At 41.7% G+C, this 19574-nt stretch overlaps 1 protein-coding gene across 7 annotated transcripts in view; it reads left to right on the plus strand.

Annotated features, from left to right (window-relative positions):
- Positions 1-266: 266 nt before the first annotated feature.
- The window catches only part of LOC122685445 (synaptotagmin binding cytoplasmic RNA interacting protein), a 28901-nt gene continuing 9593 nt past the window's right edge, over positions 267-19574 (plus strand). For 2 of the 7 annotated variants that reach the window (XM_043890230.1, XM_043890232.1), the window contains exons 1-10: positions 1166-1323; positions 2693-2852; positions 3549-3667; positions 3774-3881; positions 6504-6617; positions 6720-6896; positions 15180-15315; positions 16346-16551; positions 19072-19221; positions 19504-19574. The exon at positions 19504-19574 is cut by the window's right edge and continues 51 nt beyond it. In XM_043890230.1, coding sequence (XP_043746165.1) covers positions 2705-2852; positions 3549-3667; positions 3774-3881; positions 6504-6617; positions 6720-6896; positions 15180-15315; positions 16346-16551; positions 19072-19221; positions 19504-19574 — 1229 coding nt within the window. In that variant the 5' untranslated portion in view covers positions 1166-1323; positions 2693-2704. Of the gene's footprint in view, positions 396-1100; positions 1324-2692; positions 2853-3548; positions 3668-3773; positions 3882-6503; positions 6618-6719; positions 6897-15179; positions 15316-16345; positions 16552-19071; positions 19222-19503 lie in introns of those variants that run through there. The other 5 variants (XM_043890233.1, XM_043890235.1, XM_043890231.1 and 2 more) reach the window with 5 other exon arrangements.

Genomic DNA, 19574 nt, shown 5'->3' on the forward strand with positions numbered 1-19574 from the left:
CTCCTTGCTCCACTGGAGACAGCCGGTCCCCCTTCAAAAGCAGCCAGGGTTTCCTCGTCCCAGCCGCGGGCGCCCCTCCCTCCGCCCGAGGTTCCCGTGGAAGGGGAGCCACGCGGGCTGGGGCCCCGGAGTTCCCATTGTCCTGCAAGGGAGACCCAGTCATCCCGGAGCGACTCCGCACTCGGGTCCCTCCAGCCAGGTGGACCAAAGGTCCGCGGGTCTCCGCGCCACTCCCCTCCCCCGCCGCTCCATTGTCTGCCTCGCCCCGCCCCGGGGGACACGTGCGCCTGCAGCCTCCCGAGCGAGGAGAGCGCGGGGCGGCGGCGGCGTGGACACCGCCTGGAACGGCTGCGCGGCCGCGGCGCCGAGGGCGCGGGCCGGGCGCGCACGGACGGGTGGGTACTCTCAGGGCAGCTGCGGTCGCGTTCCGCGTCCCCCGCCCCGTTCCTGGCTGGCCCGGGACTGAACGGGGGTGGGGCGAGCGGGAGCTCGGTGGGGGTGGCGTGCGCGTGGTGCCGCGGTGGGGGTGGGGCGGGGCGGGGTGGGGAGATGCCTGTCTCCTGACAAAGGAGAACGAGTGGGACACGCTGAGCCGGCCCGGCCCGCCCCGCCCCACCCGGAGGGGAGCGGGAGGGGGAGTGTCGGCAGGGGAAGGGGCGGGCCTTTCATTCACTCCTGGCCCCTCCGCCGCCGCCGGAGCGGAAGGGCGGGGTCTCGCGCCCTCCCGAGTGATGAGGAGCGAGGGTGGCGGGGAGTGGGGGCGGAGCCCGCGGGCGCGCGTCCCGAGGCGTAGGCTACGTCGTCACGTCAGCGCGGGAGAGAGAAAGAGAGGAGCCGACTCGGCAGGGACTGGGGGACGGGGCCGGGAGAACGAGCGAGGGAGGGAGCGAGTGAGCCAGCGTGCAGCCAGGAGAGGAAGGGCGGCCACTTGTGCCGGAGCGGCCGCGAACGGCAGTGCGAGCGGCGGGAGAAGGAAGCAGGGAGCGGACGAAGAAGGGCCTAGGGAAGAGGGCTGACGGACGCTGGTGGTGGTGGGAGAAGGAGAAGGAGGAGCTGGAGGAGGGCAGGGGCTGAGAGAGTGAGTGAGAGAAGCGGACGCGCGAGGGAGGGGAGGGAAGGGGGGGGTCACGCGGAGGCGCGCGCGCGCACCGGGAGCGCGCTCGGAGGCGAGTGGAACTGGATCGGGTTTGCTGCCAGCGGCGTGAGCTTCGGCCGCCATTTTACAACAGCTCCACTCGCGCCGGACACAGGGAGCAGCGAGCACGCGTTGCCCGCACCCGGATCTCCTCGGACAGGATTCCTCCGCCGCAGCCCAACGGGGAGGTAACGACCGCTGGGACCCGGGTCTGGGAAGGGAGCTCCGTGACATTGTGGAGTGAGCTGGGGGAGGGCGGTGCGGGGAGAAACCGGCTTTTCTGGAAAATGGATTCCAAGGGAGAGGGGAGCACGTTGACTGGGGCTGCTCGGGAGTAGGCCGCGGCCCGCGCCGTCACTTCCTCCTCCCCTCCATGTGCTGCCGCTGTTCGGGCTTTGTCTGCGGCGCTCCAGGGAGGAGGCGGCCCCGTGGCCCGCGCGGACCGCGAGCGGCGGCGGAGTTGGTGCTGTCGTGGCCGTCCCCGCGGCGCGGGAGTGGGCGGAGAGGAGCCGGTTCCGTCCCGCAGCCGCGCGGCGGGCTGGGGTGGTGTTTGGGGTCTGGCGGGCGTGGGGCAGTTCGCGGAACGCCCTCACGCCGCCGGCTTGCCGGCCTCGGCCCGCGGGTGGCACCGGCGACCCCCGCGTCGCAGTCACTGCCCGGACCGGCCAGGGGTGGGGGCTTGTACCGTGCGCCACGGCGCGCGTCTCGGCGGGGCGGGCGGGCGGCCGGGGGTCGCCGGCGCCCGGGGCAGAGAGAGAGCCATGTGTCACGGCCGAGACGGCGGCGCTGGGGGGCGGGGAGAGCCTGTGGCCTGGCGCCGCCGCGGCCTCGGTGTCGAGGGGCGAGGTTGTGCTGCTGCTGCTGGCTGGGGGCTCCGGCCGAGGCTCTGGGTTGCTGTCGGGAGCTGGTGACGGTCGTCTTGGCCTGGGACTCGGTGGGTTGCTGTTGAAGGAAGTTGTAGGACATTTGAAGGCGCGGAGCACGTGTTTCTAATGGGTTCCCGGTGGCCGCGGCGGTGAGGCTGCCGCTCTGGGTGCGGAGTCGGGGGCGGGCTTTGGGGTGCGGAGGTGAAGGGTGGAGAAGCGGGGTGGTGGGAAGGTAGCTTGTGTGAGCGCTTTGTTCTTCGCTGGCTGTTGTTACTGATCTTTAAGCGGCAGGCGGGAAAAGCGCGCACTTTAGGGGTTTACCTTTGAGAGGGAAAAGCCCAGCTTTGCTTGCTCCACACACACCTCATTCTCTGTACGGGCACAGTTGCATGTGGCACGCTGGCTGGTCCTCGTGCTGGTTGGGCTCCATTTGTAATGTGGTTTTTCCTAGGGAGTGTTAGCAGGTGAGTCAGGGGTGGTGCTAAGGAAAAACGTAGTGGATCCGTCCTTCGGTGCCCCGCGCTCCAAATCTGGCTTGTCAGGCGAAAGTGACTTTAAAGTAAGGCCTATTTAAAGGGATGTATAGGCTGGCTGGCGTAGAAATTGGTAGAGAAAGTCCAGACTGGGGCTCTCATATTGTCCTACCCTTTCTGAAGATCCTAGTTTAATTTTGCTTATTGCGTTTGAACAGATCTCTGGAAACATGGCTACAGAACATGTTAATGGAAATGGTACTGAAGAGCCCATGGATACTACTTCTGCAGTTATCCATTCAGAAAATTTTCAGACATTGCTTGATGCTGGTTTACCACAGAAAGTTGCTGAAAAACTAGATGAAATTTACGTTGCAGGTAAGAACTAACACTTGCAAAATTACATTATGAAATTTTTCTATTGGATTTCTGGCTTTGAACTAAAATAGCAACTTTTTGTGGTTTCCAAGAAATGTGGGACCTGGAGTTTTGCCTTGTTGTGCTAGTAGGTCCTTGTGAACTAGAGGCTAAGGTGTGTAGAGGGCGGGAAGAAGGAAGGGTTAGGTGGTAAAGGCTGGATGGCCAGATGGTTAAGTATATGATGGTAGCAGCAGCAGCTGCTGAATGTTGGGAGCAGGCTGTGTGACTTTTGGGGGTATTTTTATGGTAGGATTCTGGTTAAATAACTTGGAAATTGTAGACTTGTAGTCTGTCTGTCTCGGTGTGGCTGTTGCTTTTTTTAGTGGTATTTGAAATTGAGTGGTGGTTCCCGTGTCATGCTCGGTACTTGTTGGTTGATTTTAGAATTTGTAAGCCTATGTATTTACCTTAGAAATACTCGGTGTTCAGAACTGCCTGACTTAGGATAAGATAAAAAAGTTGATTCATTATTTTAAGTATGGTTGAGAGGCCTTCTTTAGTTCATAATTACTAAGGTATGTGTTTTTCATTATATAGATAAAGAGGAATGGAAGAATTTGTAATTGGCACCTGCACTGGCAAACATGGCCTTTAAAAAAAAAACTTTCTAAAAATATTAAAAGTTGACAACTAATTAAGTTTTTTCTTTTCCAGGGCTGGTTGCACATAGCGATTTAGATGAAAGAGCTATAGAAGCTTTAAAAGAATTCAATGAAGACGGCGCATTGGCAGTTCTTCAGCAGTTTAAAGACAGTGATCTCTCTCATGTTCAGGTACCGTTAATTTGGTGTCAGTGTAAAAAAAGTAGTTTTGACTGTTTTATTCAGTTAGGTATATTTAAGACTTACTCTTGAAAATAATTGGAAAATTCCTTTACAGAACAAAAGTGCCTTTTTATGTGGAGTCATGAAGACTTATAGGCAGAGAGAAAAACAGGGGACCAAAGTTGCAGATTCTAGCAAAGGACCAGATGAAGCAAAAATTAAGGTAAGTCTTTAAAAAGTTTCTTTTTTACTCCTTTCAGTTTTAAAGTTTTTTGTTTGTTGCTTTGACTATTTTCTGGCTTGGCTAACTATTCCTTGGGTGTGAAATTATTCCTTGTGTGTGTGTTGTAATGTTGAGAGTGACCGACCATCAGATGATTTGTTAATGTTTTCTCGTTACTGTTTTTTGAAGTGCCCTGCCTTTAACAGTTTGTTTCTAAACAGCTTGGAAATTTTTCTTGTTACCCATGTAGTCTTTCTTAAATCTGTGCTGTTGGTATTCTAAATAAAAGTTTTGAAGAATTACAGTCAACATATTTTTCATATGAAACCTGCAAGTCCAGGTTAACTGACAGTGGAACCAAAAGGGGAGGGCATCAGCTGACACCATACTGATGGAGAGTGTACTTTTAGCAGTTGATTGCTTTTCTTAGGATTCTCAAGCCCCCAAATGAGTTCAGTATTTTAACACTGCCTTCTTCCTCATTGATTAGTGTGGATTTTTAAGGCTGATTTGTTCATTTCCAAAAGCAACTTTTAATGATAAAATTGATTACTATAGACACGCAAATGAAGAAACTGAGGCTGAGAGTAGCAGCTTCCTCTACCTTCACCCAAGTCGAAGAGTAATAAAGTCAGCTAGGTTTTGATCTTTGTGTTTTTTAACTGGTGTTGATTTTTTGGTTCATAGAAAATATGATGATCATACTAGTTTTAATGTTGTATCCATAGCATAGTGTGCCCCTGCTCTTGAACCAAGGATTCTAGTTTAAGAAAATTAAGTTATTAGGAAGGGTATGGGTGTCAGTTGTGTTTTAATGGTATAGGAATAGGGAAGTATGGAATCAGTAGTTAATGTATAAAATTGAGGCTTTCAAATGAGTGAATTGTATCTGAACTATAAATCTACTTTTTCCAAAGAAATGGAATATATAGTTGTTACTCGTTGTAATTAGATCAGTTGTAAGTAAATCTACACTGAAAGTTATTAAAATTTTATAAAAAGTTGGAAATTTAGTTTGTGAAACATTCAGTTCTGTCTTTGGAAGGGAGTGGCTTAAAGCTTTTAGTGTGACTTAAATTGTGGCAAGAAATCAGACATTTTTATAGACTTTTTCAGAGGGAACAAGTATTTTCCTTTTTGCTTTTAGGGATTGACATAAAACAGGTATTATTTGGGTCATATAAAGATTAAAGTGAAAGAAGCACAGGGATTGCATATGGGAAAAAGGGAAGATGAGCCATTTAATGGTTTAGTTTGTGTGATAGAGATTTGAGTTTATTTTTGTTACTAACCCAATATTGCATTGTTAAGCAAATATATGTGGGTATAGTAGAAAAAGACTACTTAAAATGTGTACCAGTTTGTGGACTTTTTTGTTAAAGAGAGTTTAGGAATAGAGTTTTTATCAATTACAGTATCTTTCCGTAACTATTTAATGTTCTTTGGGTAGAAATAAGGGCTTCCCTGGTGGCTAAGAAGGTAAAGTGTGTGCCTGCAATGCAGGAGACCTGGATTTGATCACTGGGTCGGGAAGATCCCCTGGAGTAGGAAATGGCAACCCACTCCAGTACTCTTGCTTGGAAAATTCCACGAACGGAGGAGCTTTGTAGGCTATGTCCATGGGGTCGCAGAGAGTTGGTAGAGGTAAAATCTGTCCAGTCTTTTTCATTTAAGGACTAAAATGCTCCTCCCCCTATCACTTAACAGCATTTTGATAAGTTTTATCATGTGCCTGCTATTAGTTTATTTCAAAGTTTATCAGCTAATTATTAGATTCTTTTTATTTAGAAAACCAGTTTTGTGCATTGTGGGTGAGATGGTGGAAAAGGAATAATCTTGCTTTTCCCTTAGGCTAACAGTGGACGACTAGTTTCTACTCTCTTGCTTATAATAAGAGAGAAAAAGAATCTTTTTATGCTCTGAGTTAAATATAAGTTGTATAAATTTTAACAGTTCACTTTCAGGGAGATTATGTGTAGAGATTATATCATGTTGCAGTTTCATAAAGTTTCCAAAATCATTTTGGCTCTCTTTTTCTGAGTGATCCATGCTGTCCTGTGAAGCATGGCACTTGAATGTCAAATGAATTAGAGGTTATTTTTCCTGCATCTCCTCTTAAGTTTCTGGATTTAGTTGGAGGAGTGTAATTTGTAAAGGTTGGTGAAACTCCCAGAATGGTAGTAGGTACCTCGGAGTGTGGGTTACTGGAAAATTTGTTGGGTAAGAAAGCTAGGTTTGGGAGAGGTAAGTTATCCACCTCCTCCTTCAGGAGAGAATTTCAGCTTAATTATGCAGTCATTTTTTAGAAGGGCAGACTAGATATAATTTGCCTTGAGAGTTGTTGATGAATCAATATTTTGTGTTGTTCACTAAGCACTACTCAGTAATTGGAGACCAGAAAATAATTTGACCAGGATCCTGAAACTTTCATTATAAATTAGGGCGTATTATGAATTATAAGCACACATTAAAAAGAGTTCTAAAGCAGACAAAAACCTGTTAGTAGGGAATATTGCCAAGATAAATGAGACGATTTGAACAAAATTGATTTTTTCATAACTGCTTGCTGCACGGGTGTGGTCTTATGAATGAAATATATTAATGACATTTGAACTTTTTAAGGCACTCTTGGAAAGAACAGGCTACACACTCGATGTGACCACTGGACAGAGGAAGTATGGGGGACCGCCTCCAGATTCCGTTTATTCAGGTCAGCAGCCTTCTGTTGGCACTGAGGTAAAGAAACTAAAAACTTGTACCCTTCGTAGTAAATGCACACGTGTCTGGTTGTTTCTTATAGAAATTTTCCATGGTTTTTACTGCATATTTAATTTACAGATATTTGTGGGGAAGATCCCAAGAGATCTGTTTGAGGATGAACTTGTTCCATTGTTTGAAAAAGCTGGACCTATATGGGATCTTCGTTTAATGATGGATCCACTAACAGGTCTCAATAGAGGTTATGCGTTTGTCACTTTTTGTACAAAAGAAGCAGCTCAGGAGGCTGTTAAACTGGTGAGTTTTTTTCCTTTCAGTCTTCACATTTGCTATTTTTAATTAAAGCCAGGCCTTTTCTTTTGTGCTAACTGAATGTTTTTGAAGTGTTGATTAGGCACTGGCTTTCACATTTTCTATGTACACGTTATAGCGGTATCTTTTGCAGGTATAGTTGAACTGACTTGGGATCTATACGGTAGTGTGGTGGAGTTACTGATTCTTTGAAACATTTGGCTTAGTGATTTTTTTAATTTTAGGAACGTTAAAATGTATAAGAAAGTAACTATAGTAGACAGGGCTCCTCTTGGACCATATCTGGCTGTTCCTTTTTAGAAATGTTTCATGAAGACATTGTGATGATAACTTTCTAGTTAATGAAATAAGGGATTTTATGGTGAGTGGCAGTATTTGATTTAAAAATAGCAGATGTCAGGTGAGGACCTAGCTATTTTCCCAATTTAAAGAATTTTAATATTTCAAGTTGTGGCTTATGTAACTCTAATTAGTTTATTAAATTCTGTGACTCAAGTGGTTTTTACATTTTGTAGTTGAAGATGTCATAAGTTAATTTCAATCCAAGAAATATATCAAAAAGTACAGCTGAGGAGGAACTTTTTGTAAATGGTTCACTATGGCAGACGTTTGTTTTTGCACGGTCTGACTTAACGTGTTACATGGGTAATTCTAAGCAAACTTGAAATTCTGGTTATTCCTGAATTTTATTTTTTCTTTCCTCACTGTCATCTGTATTACATTTTAAGGCAAATCTTAAGGAGAAAAAGGAAACATACACTTGATTTAGCTTTCTGTGTAACTTGCATCTCTCCATTGGTGTGTGTAATTGAATATTGTAAGGTTAACTTTAGAAAAATATGCTACTTGGGAAGAATAAAGAATGCAGGATTTTGGGTATTTCTGTTTAAATCAAGGCTGATTTTTCCCTTCTTTCAAAGAATGCTATTTCAGAAGGGAGAGTGTATAGCTCTCTAGTGTTCCGTTCAGTGGTAACCTGTGAACTGTCAAGATTTTAGTTTGAACAGTTAAAGTAAAATTGAGGACTTTTTAGGGTTCTGAAGAGATAAACTGTAGGTATCATCCAGCTGAATCTAAAAGAATAGAACATTTTGCCAGATAGTAATAAAGTAGCGGCAAGTTTTAATGCGTAAATGTAGAGTGATTGAGAAGGCAATGAGCTATCTTATCTTACTACAAAAAGCTCATGTAGAATTTAATGATGTCAGACCCAGTTTATTTGTTAGGTATTACATAAAGCTTAGTTTTGTTTAGTGGTGTGATTACTTAGTATTACAAGTAATGATACATGTATTTATTAATATTTTTAATAGGAATTATTAAACCAACACTTAACTAAATTTCTGCTGCCAAAATACACCAATTATGGTAGGTCCTCACTAGAATATTTCTAGGTGATGTTCAGAATCTTTATAGTAAAGAAACATAATTAGAAGATACATAATAATCCAGTCCTAACATGACAATTTTGAGTGCCAGTAAATACACATGAAATATGCTTCAGTTTGGGCAGTTGCCTTGGCTTAACATAATGTAGTCCAAAATTGCATTGCTGTAGGCTTAAAGTTGTCTTAATAACATAGTTTTTGACTGTAACACAGAAGTTTCCAGATAGGCAAACAGCTATTTTGATTGGTCTAGGAATAGCTCTTGTCCTAAATAAATCTTTTTACATTTTTTTTTTCTGGGTTTGGATTTGAGTCCTTATCTGGGGGGGAATAATTACTTTTTGCTGTCTAATCAATAGGAGGCTCTGCACTTCAGTGTCTTTCTAAAGATAGTACTGGGATGTTAGCAATGGGATGAATTGGATGTATTGTTACTGCTTTTTCTGAAGAGATGTTTTACCATAGCTAGGATTATTGTGATGCTAGAATTGGGAGACTTGCCTTAGTACAACAGTGAAAGAAAGGACTAGGCTTTTGAGGAAATGAAACATTCTAGAGAAATAAAAAACTGAAGTTGATTTGGATGTTTTTGCTACCTTGTTTTGACTCCTGGATATGAGTAACACCCCAAATGTATTTTCTAAGGAAGCATATTGAAGACTGTTCCTACTTGGGTCATATCACAACTCTGCTGGAATTACAGCTTTATCAAAGAAGTTTTTATATAAGATAGTTGAACTGTTCTAGTTGTACATAATCAAATGTTGAGAAAATGCCTTTTTTACATTATTTATGGATCAGATAAGATTGAAGCAGCATCACTTTTTGCTTTCTTATACTTTGAGTATCTTGAGAAATACCTTAGATTGAGATAGTTTATATATATTTGGTCTTATTTTTTGATACATATAATTCAACAATGACCTCCAATAAAAACTGTAGATTTTAAATTTGCATCTGAATTACTTGTAGAAATGGGTTGATGTTAACAGCTGAAGAGACATGAAGTTATAAGCAACTGCAAACTTCTTAGTCACCCTGTTTTCAGCTAACATCTGCCTTGTATTTGGGGGAATAAGAAAATATATCTCTAAATGATGATAGTCTAGCCGTGGAAGCAAGATCTCGATTTGCGAAAAGGTGTGTAATAGCCCACTTGGGTGCTTGTTGGGGCGTAGGAGCTGTGTTCTGTGCCACAGTATCACTTTCAAATTCCACTGCAGCCCATTCTTCAAGGTAAGTGGAATAACTTCTTTCTGCAGTGAATAAATAGACTGGGTGGCTTGCCCAAGGCCGTGCAGGCTTAGTTTATTTAGCGTGTTCTTACTGTTAACTGGACATAACAGTTTAAACAAGCAGTATATGTTATGTTGCCAGTAAGCCTGATTCTTTGTTTAGTGGTTTAGGTGGTTTTAAAAAGTGTTGAGTGTAAGTCTTCTCTGCTGCCAGATTTATTTCTGGCATCTAACCGGTTTGTACCATCTTCCTGCCACCCTAGTCTAAGGCACCATTTGAAGAGTCCTAGCTAGTCTCATTGCTTCCCGTTGCCTCCTCTACAGTCTTACCCTTTACCGTGTAGGTTAGATCTAATGGCTTCTAAACAAGGCTCTATAAAAAATGCTTAGATGTACTTAAAAGTTATTTCTTGACTTTGTAAGATTATTTGCCTCTCTCTTCCCTTCAGAGAATTTGCTCTTTTTCTGCATCTCTGACATTCAGAACAGTGCCACTGTAGAATAGGTGCTGGATAAATAACCTGGCCGGCTGACCGGTGCTGTCTACTGAAAGGTTTTCTGGCATTCCTTTGCGATTGTTCTCTGCTACCATCAGCCCTAGGGATTAACAAAGATTTCATGGGGAGGGTGACACTCTCTCCTGTGCAGCATTTGGTGTTGTCACAAACTCCAAGAGGAACGCAGGCAGGTGTGTGTGTGTGTATTTGTACGTGTGCTTCTGGATTTGGAGCCCAGGGCAACTGGCTCTGCAAGTGCCATTATGGTCCAATACAGTGGAAGTGTCTTACTGAAAGAACTTTTCTTGCGAAGACTGGAGTACTGACCTCTATTTACACATTAAGGGTTGTGACTTTAATAGCCAATGATGATTTATTCACCACAGTGGTTGTATACACCAGTGTACAACCACTTCAGTGAATGCAGCTGACAAGAGAGGTCCACAAAGTATTTTAAGTAGCAATTAGCAAATGTTTACTGTGAACAACATGGAAACTTTCACTATGAGCGTAGTTTGATCCAGTTCTTGACTTTGGGGTTTCTGGAACATGAGGGACTAACTGCATTTAATTAAAGTGGAAGCTGGTAAGTCACAGGGTAAGAAAGGATGCAGGGATAGATTGCTGTGAGTTGGGGTGTTGGAGAAGGCTTTGTCCTAAAGAGGTTTGAGTAGGGAGGCAGTGAAGGAAATACATGAATTGAGTTGAAGCAGTGTTTTGTGAGAAGAAAGATGAAGCTTGTTTAAGTGAATGCTAAAAGGCAGTAGTCATTGACTCCTGGGCTCAGTTGCATGGTGCCATTGAAGTTTTGAGCATTAGTGTAGGTTGCATGATGTAAATATGTTACAGATTGTATTTCTTTTTTCCTTATCAGTGATTTGAATGAGGGTATAGTTGGACTGGTTGAAATGTTTGGTGACTTGAATCTACATGTGGTGATAAATGCTATGGGGGATGACAAATTAAGGATCTGAAAAGATATTGATGACCTGGGACAGTGGTTTATACCAGAAGGTGGAGCTGAGTGGGGTTGGAAGTCAGGTCCTATACACAGCTTACTCACAAGTAAACTAGTGTGTCAGCAATGTGGTATGACTGCCAAATGAGCCGAGATAATCTTGGACTGCATGTTATAGAAGCCAGTGTTTGGAAGTGTTAGAATAGTCTCCAGCTTATTCTAGAGTCCTCAGTTTTAGCCTGCATTTGTATTGTTGTGTTATGAATGTCACTATTTCGTGACACTCTTGGAAGCACTTTCCAATTTCAGAGAGGGAATGATTAGCCAAGCAAAGAGGACTGAGTCGTAGGCCTTGTGTGTAGATATGTGAAGTGCCTCATTTGGGGGAGATAAGAGATTTAATGAAGAATTTTTAGGGAAGTAGGTTTGACTCAATGTAAAGAAGACTTAAGTGGACAGTCTTGGGAGGCAGCCGTTTTGCTGCTATAAGGAGAGTTAGGACTGAGCAACTACTTCTGGATCAGATTCCAAATCTGAGGTTGCTCAGTTTCTGAGGATCTGTTGACTGGCTATGAGGCAAGGGAAAGAGTGACTTCGTGTTTTTGAGCCTGGGTGATGGGAATGTTCCAGGCTGTACAACTCATTTTGGTGTTCTGAAATACTGAAACTATATTGGTTCATCTTTGTTTTATTTGATTACCTCACTGCTACTGGATCTGAAAGCTAGATTTCTAAAACTTGTTAATTTCAGTGCCAACTTTCCTAGAGTTTGGAAAAGATCACATTTTTTTATCTTGATACCATCATACAGTCCTGAGAGTAAGGGTTTATCAGCATTAAATTAGAATCTCTAGTAAGCATCAGAACAGCTGTTTTGTAATGCCTTTCTACCATCTAAGTCATTGTTACTCACCTGCTTGGATGTAAAGTTTAATTTTGACTTTAAGATGGTAGATTGGCCTTAAAAATGCTAGAGTAAGAAAAGTTAACTCAAATATACATATAAAAGTGCATGCTTAATCTGTAGATGCGGACATTGCTTTGAAAATGTTTATTTCTAGATACTTTTGCTTCATTTGGACAATGCCCTGAGGGTCTTTTTTCCTTTAATGACTTCACTGGAGAGCCAGTTTACTCTCTCTGGGTCAGTTAAAAATGTTTCAGTTTTTTTTTTTTTTTAAATGTTTCAGTTTTTTAAATAAAAAAAAGTGGATGAAGAGTTACAGTTTTCTTTATAAATCTTGCTAAATATTCATAGCTTCCTATTGTTCAGACTGAATAAATGAATGCTAAGTTGCTTCAGTCATGTCTGGCTCTTTGTGACCCCATGGACTATATAGCACACCAGGCCCCTCTGTTCATGGAATTCTCCAGGCAAGAATACTGGAGTGGGTTTCCATTTCCTTCTCCGGGGGATCTTCCCCAGCCATGGATCAAACCTGTGTCTTTTACATCTCCTGCACTGTCAGGCAGGTTCTTTACCTCTGGTGTCACCTGGGAACCTACCAGGTCTGACTATTGTTCAGACTACTGTCATTTTAAATACCCTCTACCTACACTGCCTTGATTAACCAGAGCAGGGCTAGTGAGGATAGGTTAGAAGGGAAGAAAGTTTTCTTATATGGGAAATAATGGCAACAGTTATCACCATTTTGAAGCAGCATTATTAAGTATATAGCCCCTGGTCTTAGAATATTTGGAAAACAGAGATACAAAAAAGGGAGTGATAACAAGTTCTGTCATCTTCAAAGTAACTCCTGTTTCTCCCTTTTCCTTTTAAAACTTTGTATTCCATTCCATTTTTTCCCCCTGATTTTAGTGGGTTTTTTTTTTTTGGTCAACTTCTGGAATTACAGACTAAATGACCAAATTGAAAGTCATTGATTTGTCACTAAGGCTGGCTACTTGATGCTTACATGTAAAAATCTAGGGAATGTACATGTCTTAAATAGTTTATTGTGTTCTTAGATTAACTTACTTATGTAGTCTCATTGTCCATAATCCCACGCAATGATGGATTCAACCATAGGTCTACTATCTGCAGATAACTGCATATTTCTACTTTTAAGAGGTGTTTGGTCTAAATACAAATAGTATGAGAAAACAAAGTCCAGGGCAGTATTTCTTAACCTCAGCACTGTTTTAGACTAGATAAGTATTACGCTGGCTATTTTGTGAATTATAGGATGTTTGGTAACATCTCTGACCTCTACTTACCCACTAAATACTAACAGCAAGTCCCACCTCGAGTTGACCAAAATCTGCCTGTTGTTTATAGTCGACAAGCCGTGTCTCAACTCTTTTGTGATCCCATGGACTGTAGCCCATCAGGCTTCTCTGTCCATGGGATTTCCCAGGCAAGAAGACTGGAGTGGGTTGCCATTTTCTTCTCCAGGGTATGGAACCTGCCTCTCCTGCACTGGCAGGCAGATTCTTCACCGCTAAGCCACTAGGTCTAGTTGACCAAAATCTGTCTAGACATTGTCAAATGTGCCTCCCCACTCCCTGGGCAAAATCACACCTGTTGAGAACTACTGATCTGTGTTAACATAGAAGGGTGTTTTTATTGGTCCTTATAGGATTTAGGGATTGCAAAGGATTTGACTGAGCTCAAATCTACAGGTATGCAGAAGAGATTTCGATGGTGAAGTTTCAGGGAAAGCATCAGAGGCGTAGAAGTGTGAGAAAACTGACATCATTAGCCAAGATTACAATAGTGTGGAGAAAGGGAAGAAGTGGGAGGAATTTTAGGATGGACTTACTGATGTCCACCTATGTGAACTTTGTTTTGCTGATGGGGAGTCATTGAAGGATATTTTTTCCCCCAATAGGCAAAATTGTGATTTAAAAAAAAAGAATGTATCTGGCATAAGTGTGAAGACTAGAGGTAGTCTTGGGATCATGATGACCGGTCAGTCAGTTCAGTCGCCCACTGTTTGCGATCTCATGAACTGCAGCATGGCAGGCTTCCCTGTCCATCATCAACTCTTGGAGCCTATTCAAATTCATGTCTATCGAGTTGGTGATGCCATCCAACCATCTCCTCCTCTGTCTTCCCCTTCTTCTCCTGCCTTCACTCTCTCCCAGCATCAGGGTCTTTTCCAATGAATCTCTTCTTCACATTAGGTGGCCAGAGTATTGGAGTTTCAGCTTCAGCATCAGTCCTACCAATGAATATTGAGGATTTCCTTTAAGATTGACTGCTCTGATCTCCTTGCAGTCCAAGGGACTCCCAAGAGTCTTCTCCAACACCACAATTCAAAATGATGACCAGAGACTTGGCTAAATGTGAACTGAGTCAGTGGGCGTCAGAAAGTACAAAAAACTCTTGTGAACTGGAGGCAAAGATGTTTGAACTTCATGTTTAATTTTGAATACCTGGAGATGATGGAGAGAGGGACAGTGAGGAATCAGTTTTCTGACTGAGCTGTATTTCCTTCACTCATACCTTGTGTACCTGTTGCACAAGAATCAGAATAACAGGGATAGGAGCTTTTTGGGTTTTGCCTTTATGGTTTTGTTGCCTTTTATGAATTAGGGTCACTTGAAGCTTGTTTACATTTTACTGTAGTTTTATAGTTGTTTCTATACTTATACCATAATCTACTAGTCTTTTCCAATGTTATCATAGGCTTGATGAAAATGAAATGGGGGGGGGGGAAATGTTGAGCCAGATTCAGAATTTGTTCTCCTTTTAGACGTAAGGAGTTGAAGCTGAAAAATCGTTACTGTAACTTTTTATGAGTGGTTAGGGGAGATGGAAAAATAAGGTTGAAGTGCTGATTAACAGAAAGGCAGAAAGCTTGTTGGCAATTTGAATCCATTTTCCTTACATGGAAATAGTCAGCAGGATGCATTTAAGTAGAAAACAAGGTATTGTGTAATCAGTAATTTGGAATTTAAGCTGCTTACAGATTTGATTCTTATCAGATTTGCTAAATTTCAAGGACTTGACAATTTTTGGTTTAGTTCATAAACGTGATCAGTGTGTTTTGTTGTTACAGTCTTCCTATGTCTCAGATTATAATTTTTTAAAGGACAGAAATACTTGATAAACCGAAGTGTTGAATTTTTAGTTTGTTAAAAGATTTTGCTTTTGTGTATGGGATTTGTATGTCTTTCTGTAATAAGCACCTATCGTAGGATATTGTAAGTATTTTTAAAACATGGTGCACTTTTCCCCCTTTCAGTATAATAATCACGAAATTCGTTCTGGAAAACACATTGGTGTCTGCATCTCGGTTGCCAACAACAGGCTTTTTGTGGGCTCTATTCCTAAGAGTAAAACCAAGGAACAGATTCTTGAAGAATTTAGCAAAGTAACAGGTAAGTTGGATTTATTTGGAAGGAGGTGCACCTTGTAATACTTAAGGTAATTGCATACTTCTATGTGCCAAGCACTGTTTTAAGCACTACATTTATTGACTCATTATATTCTTTCTATAGCCATGTAAGATAGGTATCTGCATATTTCAGACATGGAATCAGAAGGTTTTGGGAAATAACTTGCTGAATGTTAGGTAGGTGGTAAGGAATACGTCTGGGATTTGAACTCAATCTGCACAGTCATTGTTGTGCTTCCCGTTTTGGAAGATTGTATTTCTTTGTGTGTTTTTATGCCTGTTGAGGTGCTGGTTGACATTCTTAGTAAAAATATTTGGTAGGTCATGACTTGAATTTCTAAATTATAGGAATAGTGTGAGTACTCTTGGTATAAGCAGAGTCTACATTGTCTTTGAATTTAAGTTTCCAAGTGACAGGGTTTTATAAGAAAACAATTTTGTCTGCCTAGAATGTATTTAACAAATTATCAGCCTGTTACCAGTTTCCAGGATCATTTGCAATTCTTACACAGTGTTAAGATAATCTATTTCATTTGACATAAACATACTGATACGTGAGGCCAGGAGAGTGCCATTAAAAATTAGGTTTTACTTGGATGGGATGAAACATTCTATACTTCTGGTTTTCCTAAAACAGCTTTGTAAAGATTTCATGCCTCTGTTGTCTAGTTAATGAAAGCAGAATAGTTCTCAGGTCTAAGTAAAAAGGGTACTTTTTTTTTTTAATGGAGATTTTTGCATTAGGAATACTTGGGAAAGTGTGGATTAGGTTAAGTTATCTGGACCAGTATTTTTGAGCTGGACAGTATTTTTGAGTATATTTTTTATATATATTAAAATATATATTTTAATATATCTGGACCAAACCAACATTTTCAGTATATTATCTCTTGTAACGATAAGAGATTAGTTTTCACTTTGGTATTTAAGTATAATATTAGCAAAAAAATCTTTTGATCTGCTTATTCTTGCTTATTTTATCTAATTTCCCTGGAATGGTTGCTTCCTTTCAGAGGGTCTTACAGACGTCATTTTATACCACCAACCAGACGACAAGAAAAAAAACAGAGGCTTTTGTTTCCTTGAATATGAAGATCACAAAACAGCTGCCCAGGCAAGACGTAGGTTAATGAGTGGTAAAGTCAAGGTCTGGGGAAATGTTGGAACTGTTGAATGGGCTGATCCTATAGAAGATCCCGATCCTGAGGTTATGGCAAAGGTAATGACAGTTGGGTTAAAATTTTTCTTTGTGGTGTTGGTGGGAGCAGCAGAAGGCTTTAGAGAGTGGAGGAAAACTGTGTGTGCTTTTTTAAACTATGCTTTGAAAGTGAGAGAAGTGTTCTATGTTAAAGGCCACACACCAGAAATAAATAACAAGTTCATGGAGGGTGAATATAGAAATTATTCATGGATCCTCAGCCATAGTTGCATAGCCATCATAACCTTCATGAAGTAGTTAGCCTACATGCTGTGGAGATGACTGACTTTCATTTCTGTGTGGATTCAAAGGGCAGTTTCTGTAAGTTTTTGAGAATGGCGCCATCTGATTACATGGTTTTTATGTTAAAAGTCCTACTCCTAAAAATAGTGAACTGTACTGGCCTCAGCGGAGCTGCTGCAGTTACAAGGTTTGGCTATTATTAGGTATCCTGCTTCAGCAGTCAGTTGAGACATCTATGAGAACAAATATCTCTTGAGTCAACACTTTACCATTTTACCAGTGCAGTTCACAGTTAAGTTACTCCACCCTTTGTCTTTTTTTTTTTTTTTTACCCTTTGTAAACTTTTTAAGAATCCTCTTTAATGGTGATAGGCCAGCAAATAGAGTGAGTTCACTTAAATAAGGAAAGGAGTGTGAAGTATCAGAGCTGTGAATATTAAACGGTAAATATTCTTGAGGACAGAGACACTTAGATTCTTTTTCCTTTGGCTTATTCAGCTTTCATTATTTAGTCCTTTAGATTAAGAAATTCAGATGCTACTTCAGGTATTTTAGGAGAAAGTGATAATATTTTTTAGCCAGGTTAAATTTGTAGTTGTATTTTGAGGATCTTTCAGGATTGGAAGAATTTAACTTAACAGTGCTTTGAATATTCTTCCCTATGAAGGGTTTCAGTTAGTTTTGACTTGCTTTGTTAAGTTCAACTGCTTTTTAAGATGGCATAGTATTCAATTTGGAGAAGGAAATGGCATCCCACTCCAGTATTCTTGCCTGGAAAATCCCATGGACGGAGGAGCCTGGTAGGCTACAGTCCATGGGGTAGCAAAGAGTCGGACATGACTGAGCGACTTGACTTTCATGTTTCACTCTCATGCATTGGAGAAGGAAATGGCAACCCACTCCAGTGTTCTTGCCTGGAGAATCCCAGGGACAGGGGAGCCTGGTGGGCTGCCATCTGTGGGGTCACACAGAGTCGGACACGGCTGAAGCGACAGCAGCAGCAGTAGTTGTCACATTATTAGGAAATAACCACCTCCATTTTGATTGTAAGATAATAACTAATGGAAAGTACTAGGACTTGCCCTGTGGCTCATCTGGTAAAGAATATGCCTGCAATGCAGGAGACCCTGGTTCGGGAACATCCCCTGCAGAAGGAAAAGGCTACCCACTGCAGTATTCTGGCCTGGAGAACCCCATGGGGTCACAGAGAGTGGAACGCGGCTGAGTGGCCCTCACTCCACTTCAGAGAACACTGTGCATGGCGTGCTGTGTTTTTAAGCAGCAAGTACAGGGGTTTCCCGCACACCTGCCCCCACACCTGCACAGCCTCCCCCATCAGCATCCTTGCCAGAGTGGTACGTGGTTAAAATCAGTGATCTAAATTAAAAGGTTTATAATTCAGTCTTTCCATTAGGATTCACTTTTGGTGTTCTACATCCTATAGATTTGACAAACGTATGTCTTGTATCCATCATCATAGTATCATACAGAATATTTTTATTGCCTTAAGAATTCTTTGTGATTGCCTCTTCATCTCTTCTCCTTCATTCCTGGCAAATATTGCTCTTTTTACTATCTCCATAGCTTTGTCCTTTTCCAAATGTCATATACATAGTTGGAATCATATAGTATGTAACATTTAAGGTACCTTCTTTTATTCCATGTCTTTTCATGGCTTGATGGCCCATTTCTTGTTTAGTACTAAGTAATATTCCATTGTCTGAATGAACTGCAGTTTATCCAATCACCTACTGAAGGACAGCTTTGTTGCTTCCAAGTTTTGGCAGTTATGAGTTCAGGGGTACTGAGCATCCACGTGCAGGCTTTTGTGTGGACATGTTTTCACCTCTTTTGAGTAAGTATCAGGGAGTGTGATTAGTGGATCATATGGTACAAAAGTAAGTTTAGTTTTGTAAGAAGCTGCCAAAATTGTATAGTTTTGCATCTAAGGCAGTGAATATGTTGTTCAACATTCTCCACAGCATTCGATGGTGTTAGTGTTTTGTATTTTGGCCGGTCGTTCTAATAGTTTGTAATGATACCTCACTGGTTTAGATAATGTGATACTGAGCATCTCTTCTTATGCTTAGTCACCATCTGTGCAGCTTTGAGATGTCTGTCTAGAATTTTGCCCACTAAATTCAGTAGCTCCTTAGTGTTTGTCCAAATGAGTTGAAAATTTAGTCTAGTTTATTTAGTCTAATGGATTGTGACTAAAGTTTGCAGGGTTGAGGTGGTGGCATCTTGGAAATTTAATTGTTTGGAAATACATAGAAGTTTCTGTTTCTTAAATTTCAGGTAAAAGTGCTGTTTGTACGCAACCTGGCTAATACTGTAACAGAAGAGATTTTAGAAAAGGCATTTAGTCAGTTTGGGAAACTGGAACGAGTGAAGAAATTAAAAGATTATGCTTTCATTCATTTTGATGAACGAGATGGTGCTGTCAAGGTAAATAACTAGGGGAGTAATCATAGGTATCTAATTAACGGCTAATGATTTTTAGTTATCCTGAATCAGGTCGTGTAATCTACTCAAGCTAACCTTTATTGGCCTTGGGAGATTGCATCACTAAGTCAAAAATATGTGTTGAAGAGCTGGATTTTTAAATCAAAGAATCTTGTTTTGTCTCAGTCTTCTGAAATTAACGATAAATGATTTTTCTTTTTAACTTTAAGTAAATCACAGTTGTGAAAGGTCTCTTGTATTCATCAGTACCTAATTTTTTTTAAGGCTATGGAAGAAATGAATGGCAAAGACTTGGAAGGAGAAAATATTGAAATTGTTTTTGCTAAGCCACCAGA

The sequence above is a fragment of the Cervus elaphus genome, chromosome 28 (genome assembly GCF_910594005.1).
Source record: "Cervus elaphus chromosome 28, mCerEla1.1, whole genome shotgun sequence".
NCBI lineage: Eukaryota > Metazoa > Chordata > Mammalia > Artiodactyla > Cervidae > Cervus > Cervus elaphus.